This window comes from Oryctolagus cuniculus, chromosome 12 (assembly GCF_051225735.1).
Source record: "Oryctolagus cuniculus isolate XC-2025 breed Fujian yellow rabbit chromosome 12, ASM5122573v1, whole genome shotgun sequence".
NCBI lineage: Eukaryota > Metazoa > Chordata > Mammalia > Lagomorpha > Leporidae > Oryctolagus > Oryctolagus cuniculus.
In genome coordinates this window covers 97,640,367-97,657,834 of record NC_142878.1, presented here as the reverse complement: position 1 = coordinate 97,657,834, position 17,468 = coordinate 97,640,367, and the positions used below count along the sequence as shown (strand labels likewise).

Sequence of the window (17,468 nt, the reverse complement as noted above, 5' to 3'; positions counted from 1 at the left end):
AAAAAGATCTCTGTGAGTGAGATCCCAGTGGAAAGAACAGGTCTTCAAAGAGGGAGGTGCCTTTCTCTGAAGGGAGGAGAGAACCTCCAATTTGACTATGACCGTGTCTAAACAAGATAAGAGTCGGAGAACTCAAGGGGCTTCCATAGCCTTGGAAACTCATGACTGGTGCATAGGGAGATTACTGATGCCATAAACAGGAGTGTCAATTTGTAAAGTCAACAACAGGAGTCACTGTGCACTTACTCCTCATGTAGGATCTCTGTCCTTAATGTGCTGTACACTGAGGCTTAATGCTATAACGAGTACTCAAACAGTATATTTCACTTTGTGTTTCTATGGGGGTGCAAACGATTGAAATCTTTACTTAATGTACACTAAACTGATCTTCTGTAAAAAAAAAAAAAAAAAGAAATTATAAATTCCCAACTTGATTCTCACTGGGATTAAACATGACAATAGGTCTGATCTGATTTCATCATCATTTAAAAAAATCATCTATTATTTTTCACTTTATGTTTCTGTGTGGGAGCAAACTGTTGAAATCCTTACTTAAGGTATACTAAGCTGATCTTCTGTATATTAAGATAATCGAAAATGAATCTTGATGTGAATGGAAGGGGAGAGGGAGTGGGAAAGGGGAGGGTTGTGGGTGGGAGGGACGGTATGGGGGGGAAGCCATTGTAACCCATGAGTCGTACTTTGGAAATTTATATTCATTAAATAAAAGATTAAAAAAAAAAAAAGTTCACGGCAGGGTCGTTGTGGTGTAGCAGGTCAAGCCACCCCTGCAACGCTGGCGTCCCATGTAAGCACCAGTTCAAGTCTTGCCTGCTCCACTTCCGACTAGGTCCCTGCTAATGGCATAAGAAAAACACAGTGGAAAATGGTCCCTGCCACACACGCGGGAGACCCAGAAGAAGCTACTGGCTCCTGGTTTCCACCATTGGGACCATCTAGAAAGTGAACTAGCAGATGGAAGATTCTCTCTGTCTGTCGCTCGCTCTCTAGTCTCTCCCTCTCACTGTGTATCTCATACCTTCAAATAAAATAAATCTTTTTTAAAAATCATGGAAAATATATATTATGAATAAAGTATGACTGGATTTCAAAAATTTTCACACCAAAATAGAATTTTATTCTACTTTTCCATGAATTTGTCTGAAACTCCCTCGTATTTTCCCCCAAGAAATGTTTCAAGAAAAACAATCCTTTTTTCTTGCATGATTTTTTTGATTATAAAAGGAATCAGTTCTCAGTTTAGGAAACATAGACACTACAGAAACATTTTAAGATGAAAATTAGAATCAATCATAATCCAACACCCAACATACCACTGTTAACATCTTACTCCATTTTCCTCCAGTTCTAGACATTGTTCTTCCAAAATTTGAATTATTTTATATATATATTATACTTTTTTATGTCATTAGAAATTCAAAAGTCTTTAAATTAAAAACAATTTTAATTTTAATGAGCGTCATAGAATGTAGTCATGCCACAATTCAACCATTCTTCTATTTACAATTTTATCACTATAAGAAAGGAAGGAGAGGAGTGGGGTGGGAAGTATCACTATGCCCCTAAATCTATATATATGAAATACATGAAATTTGTTCACCTTATATAAAGATAAAGAAAAAAATTCTGTGGCGCAGCGGGTTAACACCCTGGCCTGAAGCACCGGCATCCCATATGGGCGCCGGTTCGAGTCCCGGCTGTTCCACTTCCGATCCAGCTCTGCTATGGCCTGGGAAAGCAGTAGAAGATGGCCCAACTGGTTGGGCCCCTGCACCCACATGGGAGACCCGGAGGAAGCTCCTGGCTCCTGGCTTCAGATCGGCACAGTTCCAGCCATTGCGGCCAACTGGGGAGTGAACCAGCAGATGGAAGACCTCTCTCTCTCTCTGCCCCTCCTCTCTGTGTAACTTTTTTCTTTCTTTCTTTCTTTTTTTTTTTTTTTTTTTTTTTTTGACAGGCAGAGTTAGACAGTGAGAGAGAGGTCTTCCTTCTGTTGGTTTACCACCCAAATGGCTGCTACGGCCAGCGTGCTGCGCCGATCCAAAGCCAGGAGCCAGGTGCTTCCTCCTGGTCTCCCATGCGGGTGCAGGGCCCAAGCACTTGGGCCATCCTCCACTGCCTTCCCAGGCCACAGCAGAGAGCTGGACTGGAAGAGGGGCAACCAGGACAGAATCTGGTGCCCCAACCGGGACTAGAACCTGCGGTGCCGGCACCACAGGTAGAGGATTAGCCTAGTGAGCCACAGCGCCGGCCCACTCTGACTTTCAAAGTAAGATAAATAAATCTTTAAAAAAAAAAAAAGAAACAAAATTCTCATGAACTTCCTTCATCATAAAATTTTAGGCAAGATTCTGAAATTAAAATGACTACATCAAAGTTCGTCTAATTTTTAAGGTTCTTTATGAAGATTGATTACAAATTCACATTTCCTCTGCCAGCATTAAATTATTTTTATTGTTTTATCTTAATTTGAAGGAAAATTATAATCAGATTTAATAACCTAAGCATGATACTTTTCTTTCAAAGAAAAATTTGTATTCATTCATATTTTCAAGTAAATAAGTTATGCTCATGATAGAAAACTCAAAAGGTATTAAATATATACAGTGAAAGTATTGTCTCTCTCTCATCTCTGTTTCCCTCCCAGGCTGGTACCTGTTAGATTTGTTGTTCGAATGATTCCAGAATTAGTGGAAGTGTTTATAAATATAGACAACTTTCCCTCCACACAAATGGCAGCATATTACATCTCTTTCCTTTAAGTAGCTTTTTTTTTTTCACTTAACATGTATTGGACAGCTTGCCATATTAGTTTATATAAAAACTCTCATTTTTTAAAAGATTTATTTATTTATTTGAAAGTCAAAGTTACAGAGAGAAAGAGAGATAGGGAGAGACACAGAGAAATCTTCCATCTCTGGTTCATTCCCCAGTTGGCCACAATAGCCAGAGGTGAGCCAATCCAAAACCAGGAGCCAGGAACTATTTCTAGGTCTCTCTTGTGAATACAGGGGCCATCTTCCACCACTTTCCCAGGTACATTAGCAGGGAGCTGGTTTGGAAGTGGAGCAGCCAGGACCCAAACTGGTGCCAATATGGAATGCTGGCATTGCAGGCAGTGGCTTAACCTGCTGTGTTACAACACTGGCCCCATGGAAATTTTTTAAGTCAACTTTTCACCATAAATAGTTTGAGAAGCACTGAAATAGACAGCTTTGGCTCACAAGGAAAAAATATTCTTTCCCAGAGAATTGTGTGAAAAGTTGTATGTTAAATTTCTCCGTCCTGTTTTCTAAGCCAGCAAAATAGAATTGTGTCCATTTATTGTGTCACTTATTGGATATGTCCGTCTCTCGTTCTCCACCCTGCAGATGATGTCACCATGGTCATCTGCCCTGGAATCGCCAATCACAGCGAGAAGCAGTACATCCGTACCTTTGTTGACTATGCCCAGAAAAATGGCTATCGGTGTGCCGTGCTGAACCATCTGGGGGCCTTGCCCAACATTGAACTGACCTCACCACGCATGTTCACCTATGGTAAGCACAGGGTGTGGCCAAGGGAGCACCCCTTTCTCTGTTCTCACTGCAAGTGAGAAGCTGCTTCTGCTCTATTTCTTTTCTTTTCTTTCTTTTTTTTTTTTTTTATTTCTTTAAGTTTGGAATTCATGCCCGTTTCAAAGCGATGATAGGGCGCACGGTTAGTTAAAACAGTAGCCAACCTGTACTGGACCTATGTGATGCATATCTCAGATTAACTTTTGAGATAGGCACTGCAAGAACTGCCAGCAAATAGATGCAGAAACCGAAGCTCACAGGGGAAGGTGTTGCCCAAGGTGCCCTGGCTGATAAGTAGGAGCTGAGAGCCAAGTAGAGCAGGGCAGGGATTGTGCCCTTCACCACCGTGCCACCCTGACTGACACTCATTCCTCGGGACTCTGGGACTGGCAGGCAAGGGTGCAACGAAATACGCGAAAGTCACTGGGAAGGGACCTGGCACATTAGCACCTCCCTGGATTTTCTAGCTCCTTGAAGGTGGGAACCAGATCTCATGTTTAGATAAATGTTTCCTGACTTGAACTGAAAGTCTTGTGTTCTGTTCTGTTCATTCTTAACTCTTAGGCTAGCTCTCCCTTCAGATTATAGATACACACATGAAGAATACACATGTAGTAAGTGTGTCTGTTTAGGCACATAAGCCTGGGATGTCTATGACCAGTTAAGTTATAATATGTTTTAATGGGAAACAACCAAAAATTGTATCTATAAAGGAACTTCAGAAAGTTCGTGGAAAATGGAATTAAAAGGTAGGTTTATTTTGGTGCAGAAAACTTTTGAAGCCCTTACAGTTTTTCTTTAAATGTATTTTTTTTTTAAAGATTCTATTTAGGCCGGCGCCACGGCTCACTAGGCTAATACTCCACCTTGCGGTGCCAGCACACTGGGTTCTAGTCCCGGTCAGGGCACCGGATTCTGTCCCGGTTGCCCCTCTTCCAGGCCAGCTCTCTGCTGTGGCCAGGGAGTGCAGTGGAGGATGGCCCAAGTACTTGGGCCCTGCACCCCATGGGAGAGTAGGAGAAGCACCTGGCTCCTGCCTTCGGATCAGTGCGGTGTGCCGGCCGTGGCGGCCATTGGAGGGTGAACCAATGGCAAAGGAAGACCTTTCTCTCTGTCTCTCTCTCTCACTGTCCACTCTGCCTGTCAAAAAAATAAATAAAGAAAATAAAATAAAAGATTCTATTTATTTACTTGAAAGAGTTACAGAGAGGCATAGGCAGAGAGAGAGAGAAATCTTCCTTCCACTGATTCATTCCCCAAATGGCCACAGTGGCCAGAGCTGAGCTGATCTGAAGCCAGAAACCAGGAGCTTCTTCCGCGTCTCCCACGTGGGTGCAGGGGCCCAAGGACTTGGGCCATCTTCCACTGCTTTCCCAGGCCATAGCAGAGAGCTGGATTAGAAGTGGAGCAGCCAGGACTCGAACTAGCGCCCATATGGAATGCCGGCACTGCAGGCAGTGGCTTTACCCACTATGCCACAGTGCCAGCCCCGCCCATATAGTTTTTCTACAATGCAGATTTTCCATAAACATTTTGAAAACTCTTGTATAATCTCAACATAACTAGAATTTTCCATTTCTTTATCTTCCCAATCTGCCTTTATCAATGTGTACAGAGTTTTTATTTAGTTGCCCTCACAGTGTATATAACTATGGTGACCTATTTATAGTAGTCTCTACCACAAAGATGTACTCATTATGTTTCAACCTTTTAGGAGCCACATTACTATTACTGCTCTGTTATAGTTCACTTAACCACTCGTTTTTGTAGGGCATTAAGGTTATTTATAGTTTTGGGCATTGTAAATAATGGTTCTATAAATATCTTGTACATGGAATTTTTTCTTTCTCTTTAATGACTTCTTTTGGAGCAGATTTCTGGTAGAATTACAGAGCCAACTTTTTTTTTTTTTTTTTTTTTTTTAAGATTTATTTACTTGAAAGGCAGAGTTACAGAGAGAGAGAGAGCAGTCTTCTATCCACAGGTTCACTCCTCAAATGGCTGCAATGGCCAGAGCTGGGCTCTTCCAAAGCCAGGGGGCAGGAGCTTCTTCCAAGCCTCCCATGTGGATACAGGAGCCCTAGTATTTGAGCCATCTTCTGCTGCTTTCCTAGGCACATTAACAGAGACCTGGATCAGAAGTAGGGCATCCAGGACACACACTGGTGCCACAGCGCTGGCCCCAGAGTCAATATTTTTTATGTGTGTTGGTACATATTGTCAGATTGTCCTCCAGCAAGATCATTCCAGTTTATGCTGTCATTGGTAACAGGGCAGGGTGCTGTCTTCTGTAAGCGCAAGTAAGGGAAGATTGTAGATAAGGAAGTATGAACAGGTGTTTCTGCTTTTGTTATTGACCCTAAGTTCTTCAGTTTACTTGCAAGCAGAAATTGACACGAGGCCAGTATGCAACCCAAAAAATGTTTATTGGGGGTTCCTGCTGGGACACAAGGCAAACAGAATGGCGGGAAGATGTTTTGCCAGCTGGCTCCTCAATGAGAGCCAAACAGATACTTCTAATGGAGTTGGGGAGGTATGGCAGCTTATCCTTGCCATACAGCACAACATCCAGCCTGCAGAGATGGCTTGTCCCCCTCAGTACACAACACTTTGATTTGCACCCTGCTCAGTGTTCTGCACAGGTGCTTTTGTCTTTCTTTCTTTTTTTTTTTTTTTCTGCAAAGTTAGCTCAAAATGGCAGTGTTGGGTGGTAAAAATGGGATCTTAAGTGTTAAAGTGATCATATGGATAGGATTAAGTGTTAAAGGGATCATATAAATAAGTCAAGTGTCTGGCAATAATAATAGATAGAATTAAAAAGGAGAGAATGTTCCAACATGGGAAGCAATCCACACAGCAGACTCATAGCATGACAATCACTTTAAATAGCACTCTGACCTCAGAATCAGCATTTAAGGCATTCTGGTCTGGCTGAAAAGCCCATAAGAGCATTTCAGGCATGGAAATCCAAGACACTGTGGCACAGGATTTCTTTTTCACAGGATTTCTGTGAATGAGACCCCAGTGGAAAGAAGTGGCCATCAAAGAAGAATGTACTTTCCTCTGAAGGGAACTTCCACTTTGCTTATTACCTTGTTAAATACTAACGGAGATTGAGGACTCAAAAGGCTTCCATAGCCTTGGCAGTGCATGTCAAGAGTCTCAGGTGATCACTGACATTGTACATAAGAGTGTTAATTGTAAAATTAACAAGAGGAGTCACTGTGCACTTACTTCCCATGCAAGACTTCTGTCCTTAATGAGTTATATTATAAGAATTAACTATAAAGCTTGTTCTCAGTTTTGTGTGTGTGTGTGCAAATTATTGAAAACTTTTAGTATAGTGTTGGTCTTCTGTGTATAAAGTTAATTGAAAATGAATCTTAATGGAGAATGGGACTGAGAATGGGAGAGGGAAGAGGAGGTGGGGTGAGAGCGGGGCTGGGAGGGCAGGTATGATGGGAAAAATCACTATATTCCTAAAATTGTACTTATGAAATTTTTACTCCTTAAGTAAAAGGTTTATTTGGGAAAAAATTTTAAATTAAAAAAAAAAAGACAGTGTTGCTCAGTACCACTATCCTATGAAAATCACATATCCGTCACTTGAGGCTGTTCTGAGCATGCATGCAGTCTGGAGATGTCCCTAATAGGGCATCAGGAGGTCTTTTGTGGTTTGGGTCTAGATGCTCCTTGCTCATAATTGGTTTGGAGCTTGAGCTGGACACATGTCAGGTAGGGAAATAGCGACTCCTGCTTCTATCCTGTTTCACCTTGTGCCAGGCACAGTGCTGGGTGCTCTGAATCTGTTTCCTACTTTTTACTCACTTGTACACCTTAAGACACCCATTTCACAGACTCTGTTCTGTTCAACAGTTTGGTCAGTGGCTTGAAGACACAGATGAATATCCAAGTTTATAGATAACTGTAGGCACACAGGGAATGGTATGTGGAAGACAGAATTGAACCCACAAAGCAGAAACAGGCAAAATCTAACACAACTGAAAACAATAGGAAGTAAGTCTAAAGTCCTGTCCTTGGATATAAAGATCTGTACATGCAAAGGATGGGGAGGCATGGCCTGGCTGCAGGGCCTGGACAGAGACTAGAGGGCACCATCTATCAGCACACCTGCCAGCAACAAGATCAGACGTCCCAGCAAGGATACCTCTTTGTGTGCCAGCAGCAGTGCTGCTGTCATAGACAGATTCTCTTTTATCTCCACAGCATCCCATAAAACAGTAAAATTCTGATGAGAAAAAACTTATGGCACAGAGAGTGAAGTAATTCAAGCAAGGGCATAGAGCTAGTAAGTCAAAGAGCTAAACTGGGATCCTAGGTCTGGCTGCCACAGCCTCCAGAATTGTCTCAGAGCTGGTTGAGTAGCTAGCTGTGTGGAGCCCAGGGCCCCTGCCCCAAGTGCTGTGCTATGGACTGCAACAAAGAAGGCCCTGTCAGGAGAACCCAGTAGTCAGAGGCAGTGGAGAGCAGACTGAACATGGAATGTGCCCCAGGGAATCGCAGGTCAGGAGGCAGGCCCTGATTCCCACACCCCAGCCCTGCCACCGATTGGCTGTGAAGCCTTGCTTCATTCACATCTGTTCCAGATTCTTCCACTGCAGTAATGGGGGCTGCAGTCAAACAAGGGTCACTAAGGATTTGGCAGGCAATTGAGTGCTTACCATCCAGATACAGTAAGTATGTGTGATGTGTTAGGTTACTCTCATTCCAGTTCTTGAAGGTGTGTTAGTGTTGATGAGGGGTTAGCCATACTCTGTGTGACCCAGGCAGGTAAGACATGTTCTGCAGACTGTGGATAAGTAGTCACAGCACTGTGCGCTCAAGCACTGGCAGAGTGGCTCTGGTGCACCATGGCAGTGTGGAGAAAACACACTGCTGAGGGAAGGATCCTCCCAGGAAAGGCTGGGTGCTCAGAGGTGAGTGTGGCCTAGAGTTGGTAAAAGGAAGGTGGGCTGAGGAGCAGGCAGCCAGCACAGAGAAACAACCTGGGGAAAAAAAGTGGAGAGTGTAGTCTCAGGGAAGAGTTAGAGAGAAAACAGCAGAGGAAACTCTACCAAAATTAGAGGGACACAGTGGACCTATGTGGAAGGCGTGGACACCCACAACTTATGACTCCAGCAGTCAAGAACATACGAACCAGCATTGGAAAATGAGGTGAAACCAGACCACAGCAGCTCAAGCCACTGGCGATAAAGCTGCACGAAGAGCCTAGAGGGAACCCGGCTTGGAGCCCCATGGGGGATAGTGTACCTGCCAAACTAGAGGAGGAAAAAATAAAGGATAGCCGCATTTCTCTCTCCCCAATAACTTTACAACAGCATCCTAAAACAAGCCAATGTAGCAGTCGCCATTTTGGACATATGTAACAGCTCGTGTCTGCACCCGGCAACCAGTCAAGTAGAGACTCCTGACTCTGGTGGGGAGAACTAACAGGGCTAGGAGCTTGTACTGTGTGAGGCTCTGTATGGGGACTGTGAAAAAAACAGGGTGTGTGGGAGGACTCAACTGTGACTGGGACTTTGGGAGGTCACAGTGGGAGACTCCACACACTTAGGGCTTCCAGTTACCTGGTGAGAGACATTGCTAGAGAACCTGAACTTACACTGAGGAATGCACATATCCATTGTGTGGTCCTTGGGACAGAGCAGACAAATATTATACCCAATGGATCTAGCGCTCAGGCACTGGTCTCCTTTCAGGAAAGAAGCTCAACTGAGCAGAATAAATTTCCCTTCTGATTAAAAAAAAAAAAGATTTACTGCACAAAATCTGTGTGTCACCTCAGCACGCCCTTAACCCTAGAGAATTGAACAGAACTCCCTGGCCACACCCACTACAAAGCTCTATATATTCACTGAGAGTAGACATTCCACTTATCTACAGAGCCACAGAACAAAGATAAAAACCACCACAGGGGGGAAAAAAGAAGAAACCAACAAGTATCTCCACAAATGCCAAGCAACAAACTCACCAACTCAAGAAACAAGAATAAGGAAGACAACATGATGCCCCCAAAAGAACACGGCACTTCAATACTAGATTGTGAAGATGATGAGATGCAAGAAATGCAAAAAAAGAAGTCAAAAAATTGATCGTAAGATTACATAGAAGTAATCAGAAGCAAATGTACGAAAACTGCAATCCATATGGGACATGAAAGAAAATTTCTCCCATGAAATTGAGATCTTAAAGAGAAATCAGAATGAAATGAAGAATTCAGTAGAACAAATAAAATTGCAGTGGAGAGCCTTAACAACAGAATTGGTAAAGCATAAGAAAGAATATCGGACTTAGAAGACAAAGCACAGGAAATTATACAGTCAAACCAAAGGCAAAAAGAGAAAATTAGAAAACACTGTTGGGAATCTACAGGATACTATAAAATGACCCAACATATGGGTCATAGGCGTTCCTGAAGGCATGGAAAGAGAGAAAGGCCTTTTTAGTGAAATAGTAACAGAAAAATTCCCAATTTGGAGAAAGAAAGTGATATCCAAGTACAGGAAGCACATAGAACTCCTAATATACAGGACCAGAAAAGATCCTCACCAGACACATTGTAATCAAACTCACCACAGCAAAACATAAAGAGAAGATTCTAAAATGTGCACAAGAGAAATGCCAGATTACTTTCAGAGGATCTCCAATTAGATTCACAGTGGACTTATCAGAAACTGTACAGGCTAGGAGAGAATGGTGAAATATAATCCAAGTCTTAAGAGAAAAAAACTGTCATCCCAGAATGTTATACCCTGCAAATTTCTCATTTATGAATGAAGGTGAAATAAAGACCTTCCACAACAAACAGAAATTGAAAGAATTTGTCACCACTTGGCCAGCCCTACAAGAGACACTTAAGGATCTGTTGCACACAGAAACATGTTCATCACTGTGAAAGGAAATAAAGGAAGAAAATCAGTAAAAGTTCAAAGGAAATTCAAAGTAAAAAATAGTAATATATTTGGAAAAATTACAGGGCAAAGTCAGTACTTATCAATAGTCACTTTATAAATGGCCTCCTCAGTTAAACACAGACTGGCTGAATGGATTAAAAAAACAACATCTATTTGCTGCCTACAAGAAACACATCTCACCAACAAAGATGCACCCAGACTGAAAGTGAAAGAATGGAAAAAGATATTCCATGCCAACAGAAACCAAAAAAGAGCTGGTTTAGTCATCCTAATATCAGACAAAATAGACTTTAACAAAAAAATTGTTAAAAGAGACAAATAAAGGCACTATAAAATGATTAAGGGGTCAATTCCACAGGAAGATGTAACTATTATAAATGTATATGCACCTAATGCAGCGCATCTAGCTATTTCAAAGAAATGTTAAGGCCAGCATCATATTGAATGGGGAAAAGTTGGAAGCATGCCCACTGAGATCCAGTACCAGACAGGGATGGCCACTTTCACTGTTGCTATTCAATATAGTCCAAGAAGTTTTAGCCAGAGCCATTAGGCAAGAAAAAGAAATCCATGGGATACAAATTCAGAAGGAGGAAGTCAAATTACCCCTATTTGCAGATGACATTATTCTATATATAGGGGATCCAAAAGACTCTACTAAGAGACTATTGGAACTCATAGAAAAGTTTGGCTGGCACCATGGCTCAATAGGCTAATCCTCTGCCTTGCGGCGCCGGCACACTAGGTTCTAGTCCCGGTCGGGGTGCCGGATTCTGTCCCGGTTGCCCCTCTTCCAGGCCAGCTCTCTGCTGTGGCCAGGGAGTGCAGTGGAGGATGGCCCAAGTCCTTGGGCCCTGCACCCCATAGGAGACTAGGATAAGCACCTGGCTCCTGCCTTCAGATCAGCACGGTGCGCCGGCCGCAGCACACCGGCCGCAGTGGTTGTTGGAGGGTGAACCAATGGCAAAGGAAGACCTTTCTGTCTCTCTCTCTCTCTCACTGTCCACTCTGCCTGTCAAAAAAAAAAAAAATGAAAAGTTTGGTAAAGTAGCAGGATATAAAGTGAATACACAAAAATTAACAGCCTTTGTAAACACAGACAATGCCATGGCTAATAAAAAATGTCTAAAATCAACTCCATTCACCATAGCTACAAAAAAAAAAAATCAAATACCTTGGAATAAATTTAACAAAGGGTGCCAAAGATCTTTACAATGAGAATTACAAAACTTTAAAAAAAGAAATAAAAGATACAAAAATGGAAAAATCATCAAAATGTCCATTCTTCCAAAAGCAACTTACAGATTCAATGTGATACCAATAGAAATACCAAAGACATTCTTCTCAGATATAGAAAAAATGATGCTGAAATTCATATGGAGGCACAGGAGACCTTGAATAGCTAAGGCAATCTTTTACAACAAAAACAAAGCAAGAGGCATCACAATACCAGACATCAAGACATACTACAAGGCAATTATAATCAAAACAGCCTGGTACTGGTACAAAAATAGATGGATAGACCAATAGAACAGAATAGAAACACCAGAAATCAATCTAAACATCCGTAACCAACTCATATTTGCTCAAGGAACTGAAACCAATCCTTGGAGAAAGGACAGTCTCTTCAACAACTGGTGCTGCAAAAACTGGATTTCTACATGCAGGAGAATGAAGCGAGACCCTTTACCTTACACCTTACACAAAAATCCACTGAACATGGGTTAAAGAGCTAAATCTACAACCTGACACCATCAAATTATTAGAGAACATTGGGGAAATCCTGCAAGATATTGGCACAGGCAAAGAGTTCTTAGAAAAGACCCCAGAGGCACAGGCACTCAAAACCAAAATCAACAAATGGGATTACTTCAAATTGAGAAGTTTCTGTTCTGCAAAAGAAACAATCAGGAAAGTGAAGAGGCAACGGACAGAATGGGAGAAATTATTTGCAAACTATACAACTGATGGAGTATTAATAACCAGAATCTACAAAGAGATCAAGAAACTCCACAACAACAAAACAAACAACCCAGTTAAGAGATGGGCCAAGGACTTAAACAGACATTTTTCAAAAGAGGAAATCCAAATAACCATGAAAGAATGTTCAAGATCACTAACCATCAGGGAAATGCAAATCAAAATCGCAATGAGGTTTCACCGTATTCCAGTTAGAATGGCTTTCATACAGAAATCAACAAACAACAAATGCTGGTGAGGATGTGGTGGAAAAGATATGCTAAACCACTGTTGGTGGGAATGCAAACTGGTAAAACCACTGTGGAAGACCATTTGGAGACACCTAAGAAATCTGAATATAGTCCTGCCATATGATCCAGCCATTCCAGTCCCCAGAATATACCCAAGGAAGTGACATCAGCAAATAAAAGAGTTTTCTGCACCTCCATGTTTATTGCAGCTCAATTCAAAATAGCTAAGCATGGAATCAACCTAAATGTCCATCAGTGGAAAACTGGACAAAGAAATAATGGGATTTTTATTCTATGGAATACTACATAGTGGTAAAAAAAAAAAAAATCTGGTCATTTGCAACAAAATGGATGAATCTGGAAAGTATTATACTTAATGAGATAAACCAGTCCCAAAGGGACAAATACTATATGTTCTCCCTGATCTGTGACAACTAACAGAGCACCTAAAAAGAAAACTTGTAGAAGTGAAATTGACACTATGAGAAGCAATGATTTGAACAGCCCTTGTCTTGACTGTCAAGGAACAGTTTATTATTTTTTTTATTTTTTTTTCTTATTAATACCATTGGGTGAACTCTTTACTTAATATAGAATTAATCATAGGTGTATAATTTCAATTAAAAATAGATCCCAGTAAAAAGTAAGAGTGGGAATAAGAGAGGGAGGAGCTGTACAGTTCGGCACACGTTCCCACAGACTTACTCCTAAAGGTAAAGCTAAAAACTTGCCACGGGACTTCAAATCCCATTAAGCTGGGCAGTACTAATGCCATCTTGCGTGTTAAAGTGATCATATTAAGTGTGCAATTGATCTTATAGATAGGATTGTCAGAGGGATCACATAAATAAGACCAAGTATCTGGTAATAACAATATATAGAATTAAAAAGGAGAGAATGTTCCAACATGGGAAGCAATCCTCATAGAATGACAAACGCCCTAAACAGCACTCTGACCTCAGAATCAGCCCTTGAGGCTGAAAAGCCCATGAGAGCATTACAGGCATGGAGAGCCAAGATACTGTGGCAAAAATGTTCTACATGAAGGCTCTCTGTGAATGAGACCCCAGTGAAAAGAAGGGGCCATAAAAGAAGGATGTACTTTTCTCTGAATGGAGGCAAGAAGTTCCACTTTGCTTATGGCCCTGTCTAAATACTGAGTCTGTGGACTCAAAAAGCTTTCATAGCCTTGCAGCACATGTCAAGAGTCTTGGTTGGGGCCAGTGCAGTGACTCACTTGGTTAATCCTCCACCTTGCAGCACCGGCATCCCATATGGGTGCTGTATTCTAGTCCCAGTTGCTCTTCTTCAGTCCAGCTCTCTGCTGTGGCCCAGGAGGGCAGTGAAGGATGGCCCAAGTGCTTGGGCTCCTGCGCCTGTTTGGGAGACCAGAGGAAGCACCTGGCTCCTGGCTTCATATCAGCACAGCACTGGCCGTAGCAGCCATTTGGGGGGGTGAACCAATGGAAGGAAGACCTTTCTCTCTGTCTCTGTCTCTCTCTCTCTCTCTCTCACTATCTATAACTTTACCTGTCAAGTTAAAAAAAAAAAAGAGTCTTGGGTGATCACTGACGTCATAAATAAGAGCGTTAATTGTTAAATCGACAACCGGAGTCACTGTACAACTTACTCCCCATGTAGGACCTCTGTCCTTAATGAGTTGTCCTATGAGAATTAACTGTAAAATTAATCTTCAAATAGTACTTTATACTTTGTGTAGGGTCCAAATTGTTGAAATCTTTACTTAGTATACAGTTGGTCTTCTATATGTAAAGTTAATTAAAAACAAATCTTAATGAAGAGTGGGATGGGAGAGAACAAATCTTGATGAAGAATGGGTGTAGGAGGTGGGATGGAAGTAGGGGTGGGAGGGCAGGTATGGGGGGAAGAACTGCTATATTCCTAAAGCTGTACCTATGAAAATTGTATTCATTAAATAATAGCTTTCTTTAAAAAAAAAAAAAAAGAAAAGAAAAGGAGGAAGGAAGGAGGGAGAAAGAGTGAGGATGGAAGGAAGGAAGAAAGAGAGAGGGGGGAGGGAGAGAGAGAGAGAAAGAGAGACCGCTGGGTAGCAGCCTTGAAGAACACGATGGATTTAGGCCCATGAGCCGATGCTAGCTGAAAATGCCCTGGGAGTGAAGCGGGTCCATCCAGGGAGGCCTTCAGTTCCCCAATTTGATAAAGTGATTTGTTTCTTTTTGTAATTGTTGTTACCTTAGTGTTTCATCAGAAAGGTAAATTGCAGTAGTTTCTTATACTTTAGTGATTCTTGACAAAGACAAGGGAGCTATGTACAGGGGCTGGCACTGTAGCATAGTGGGAAAAGCTGCTGCCTGCAGTGCCGGCAACCCATATGGGTGTCGTTTCGAGTCCCGGCTGCTCCACTTCTGATCCAGCTCTCTGCTATGGCCTGGAAAAGCAGGAGAAGATGGTCCAGTGCTTGGGTCCCTGCACCTGCGTGCGAGATCCAGAAGAAGCTGCCGGCTTCTGCCGTTGCTACCATCTGGGGAGTGAATGAGCAGATGGAAGATTTATTCTCTCTTTCTCTCTCTCTCTCTCTCTCTCTCTCTGCCTCTGCCTCTGCCTCTCTCTGCCTTTCAAGTAAATAAATAAATCTTAAAAACCCTATGCACATAGAAACTGTGGTTTAAGTCAGGTTTTAAGTCATGTACTGTAGTGTGGTGTCATGAGTCTTAGAGCTGAATTCAGATTCTGACTCTGCCATTCATGAACTGTGTGACCTTGAGCAAGTTATGTAATCTGTGTGTGTTTCAGGTGCTCATTTATAAGACAAAGTTACTCTCTTTCACAAGGTTTTTCTAAGGATTAGAAGACATAATGTATGTAGAACACTTAGCACTGTGTCTTGCTTAATAAATCATAACCATTATTGTAGTCATTAATTTATCAGATCAGATGAACCCCTAATATATTTCTCCTTCCTCATCTCAAATAGAATACACAGGAGTCATTCTTTGTTACTTGTTTCATGACCTTTTAACTGCGTTGGTTGTCCTTTTCTTCTAGTCTTTTGTTGATAGTCTCTTCCTCTAGCCTTCTGGCACTTTCTCCAACAAATGTTGGATATTTCTTTGACTTTTTGGAGTGTTTTGGGCTTGTTGGTGACTTTACTGACCTACTATTTCAGCCCTGCCATTGCATTAGGTGGTTTAGTTAAAAAACAAAGCAGAGAAGGAATAGTTCTGTTGATGAGGCTCTAGAGTAAATTTAGTATTGGCAATCAAATTTATTCAAGTCACTAGACAGTATGATTCTTTCTGTGATTGGGAGTTCAGCTGGGATAGAATAGAGATTTTGACATAGATGCCATCTAGCACCAAGTGAAAAATGTGGGGCTGAGATGCCACAGAAGCCCTTCGACAGTGTAGGCCTCTTTGGCGTAGCCCCTGAGACAGATCCACAGGGGCCAGTCATGAAGTGGGGTGGAGAATCAGCAGCCCATTGTTGAATACAAATTGGTGTGATAAGTCAGGCTTTGGGGCCTCCCAGGAAATGGTAAGCATAGTATAGTATGTGTGTGTATGTGTGAAAAACAGAAATTTGTGGTGTATGAAACACAAGAGCTACCTCCCTAGCTGCTTGGGTGTTGTTAATCAGAGTGCAAGCAGTCTAGCCATGGGCAGCCCCCACCACCTTTCTTCAGAGAAGGGTCTTCACAGGGGAGGGATGGGTCTTTCTTGACAGGGGTCTGCCAGGTGTTGTGCTTGAAGGAGATGAGACCGCTGCTCCCAGAATGGTTTGTGGAGGACCCTGTAGTGGCTGAGTGCCTGTGAGAATGTCTGGATTTGATTGTCATCAGTGTGATCTATCCACACCCACCAGCTGGTGGCTTAGATTTTAGAGGTGATTTTGAATCCTGTAGAGTGTGTTCTCTGGCATCTTGGCCTGATGGGTTTTCACTACTTGGATGACCTATCTATGTGTGTTTGATAGTATTTTTGTCCATTTTGAGTTTCTGTCATTGTCTGCTGCAGTGATGGAGAAGGGTCTGTTACCCACTCCCAAAGGCATCTAGTGTTAGTCTGTTAGTCTGTTGACTGCTGATTCTAATGCCCTTTCTGCCATTCAGTTGCAGTCAGTGGAGGAAATGTAGCACTTGAAACACATTTGCAGTGTCCTGTTGGAGGATTTCAATTTGATTGTTCTGGTTTTTTGTTCATATTGAAAATCTGTTTTCTTCTTCTGTTTGTTCAAGGTTAGCCCACTCTTCATCCTTTGTTTTTGCCTATGCGTTTCTTAAAATTTGAACATTTAAAGAGATGCCCTGGTACCAAGACAAGCTGTCTTTTCTGAGCGAGAAAGAACAAGTTCGATTTTGCCTAATAGAATTGCCCAGAAGTGGTGGAAGATGCCCACAGATGCCCACATGGGCTTCAGAAACTCCAGCCTCGTGCTCACAGCCACTCTTCTCCCTCCCAACACAGGCACTCCAGTAATTAGGCCTATGAGAGACTCCAGTTTCCAGACATCTTTGCTCTTCTCTGAAGTTAGATTTTTTTGCTATTTCTCCTGTCCTTTGTTTACAAGTTCTCTTTTTATACACACCTTGGACTCTGGAGAAAGCTACAAGTAGAGTGCATTTATTTTTTGAATAAGAACTCATGTTATTATAAATTGCTATTTAGCATTAGCCTTATTTTACATTGATTTCAACCCCTCCAAATCCCTAAAAATAGGGCTAAAATCCCTAAAAATAGATGAAACATTCAGACTGATTTTTGTTC

At 42.0% G+C, this 17,468-nt stretch overlaps 1 protein-coding gene across 18 annotated transcripts in view; it reads left to right on the top strand.

Annotated features, from left to right (window-relative positions):
• LOC127482730 (monoacylglycerol lipase ABHD2) overlaps positions 1-17,468 on the top strand; it is a 290,474-nt gene that overhangs the window by 152,363 nt on the left and 120,643 nt on the right. For 16 of the 18 annotated variants that reach the window (XR_016218314.1, XR_016218325.1, XR_016218319.1 and 13 more), the window contains one exon: positions 3,393-3,560. Coding sequence is in view for 4 of the 18 variants with exons in the window: in XM_089310664.1 (XP_089166790.1) it covers positions 3,393-3,560 (168 nt within the window). In the remaining 14 variants the exon portion in view is untranslated. Of the gene's footprint in view, positions 1-3,392; positions 3,561-6,580; positions 9,513-17,468 lie in introns of those variants that run through there. The other 2 variants (XM_089310666.1, XM_089310667.1) reach the window with 1 other exon arrangement.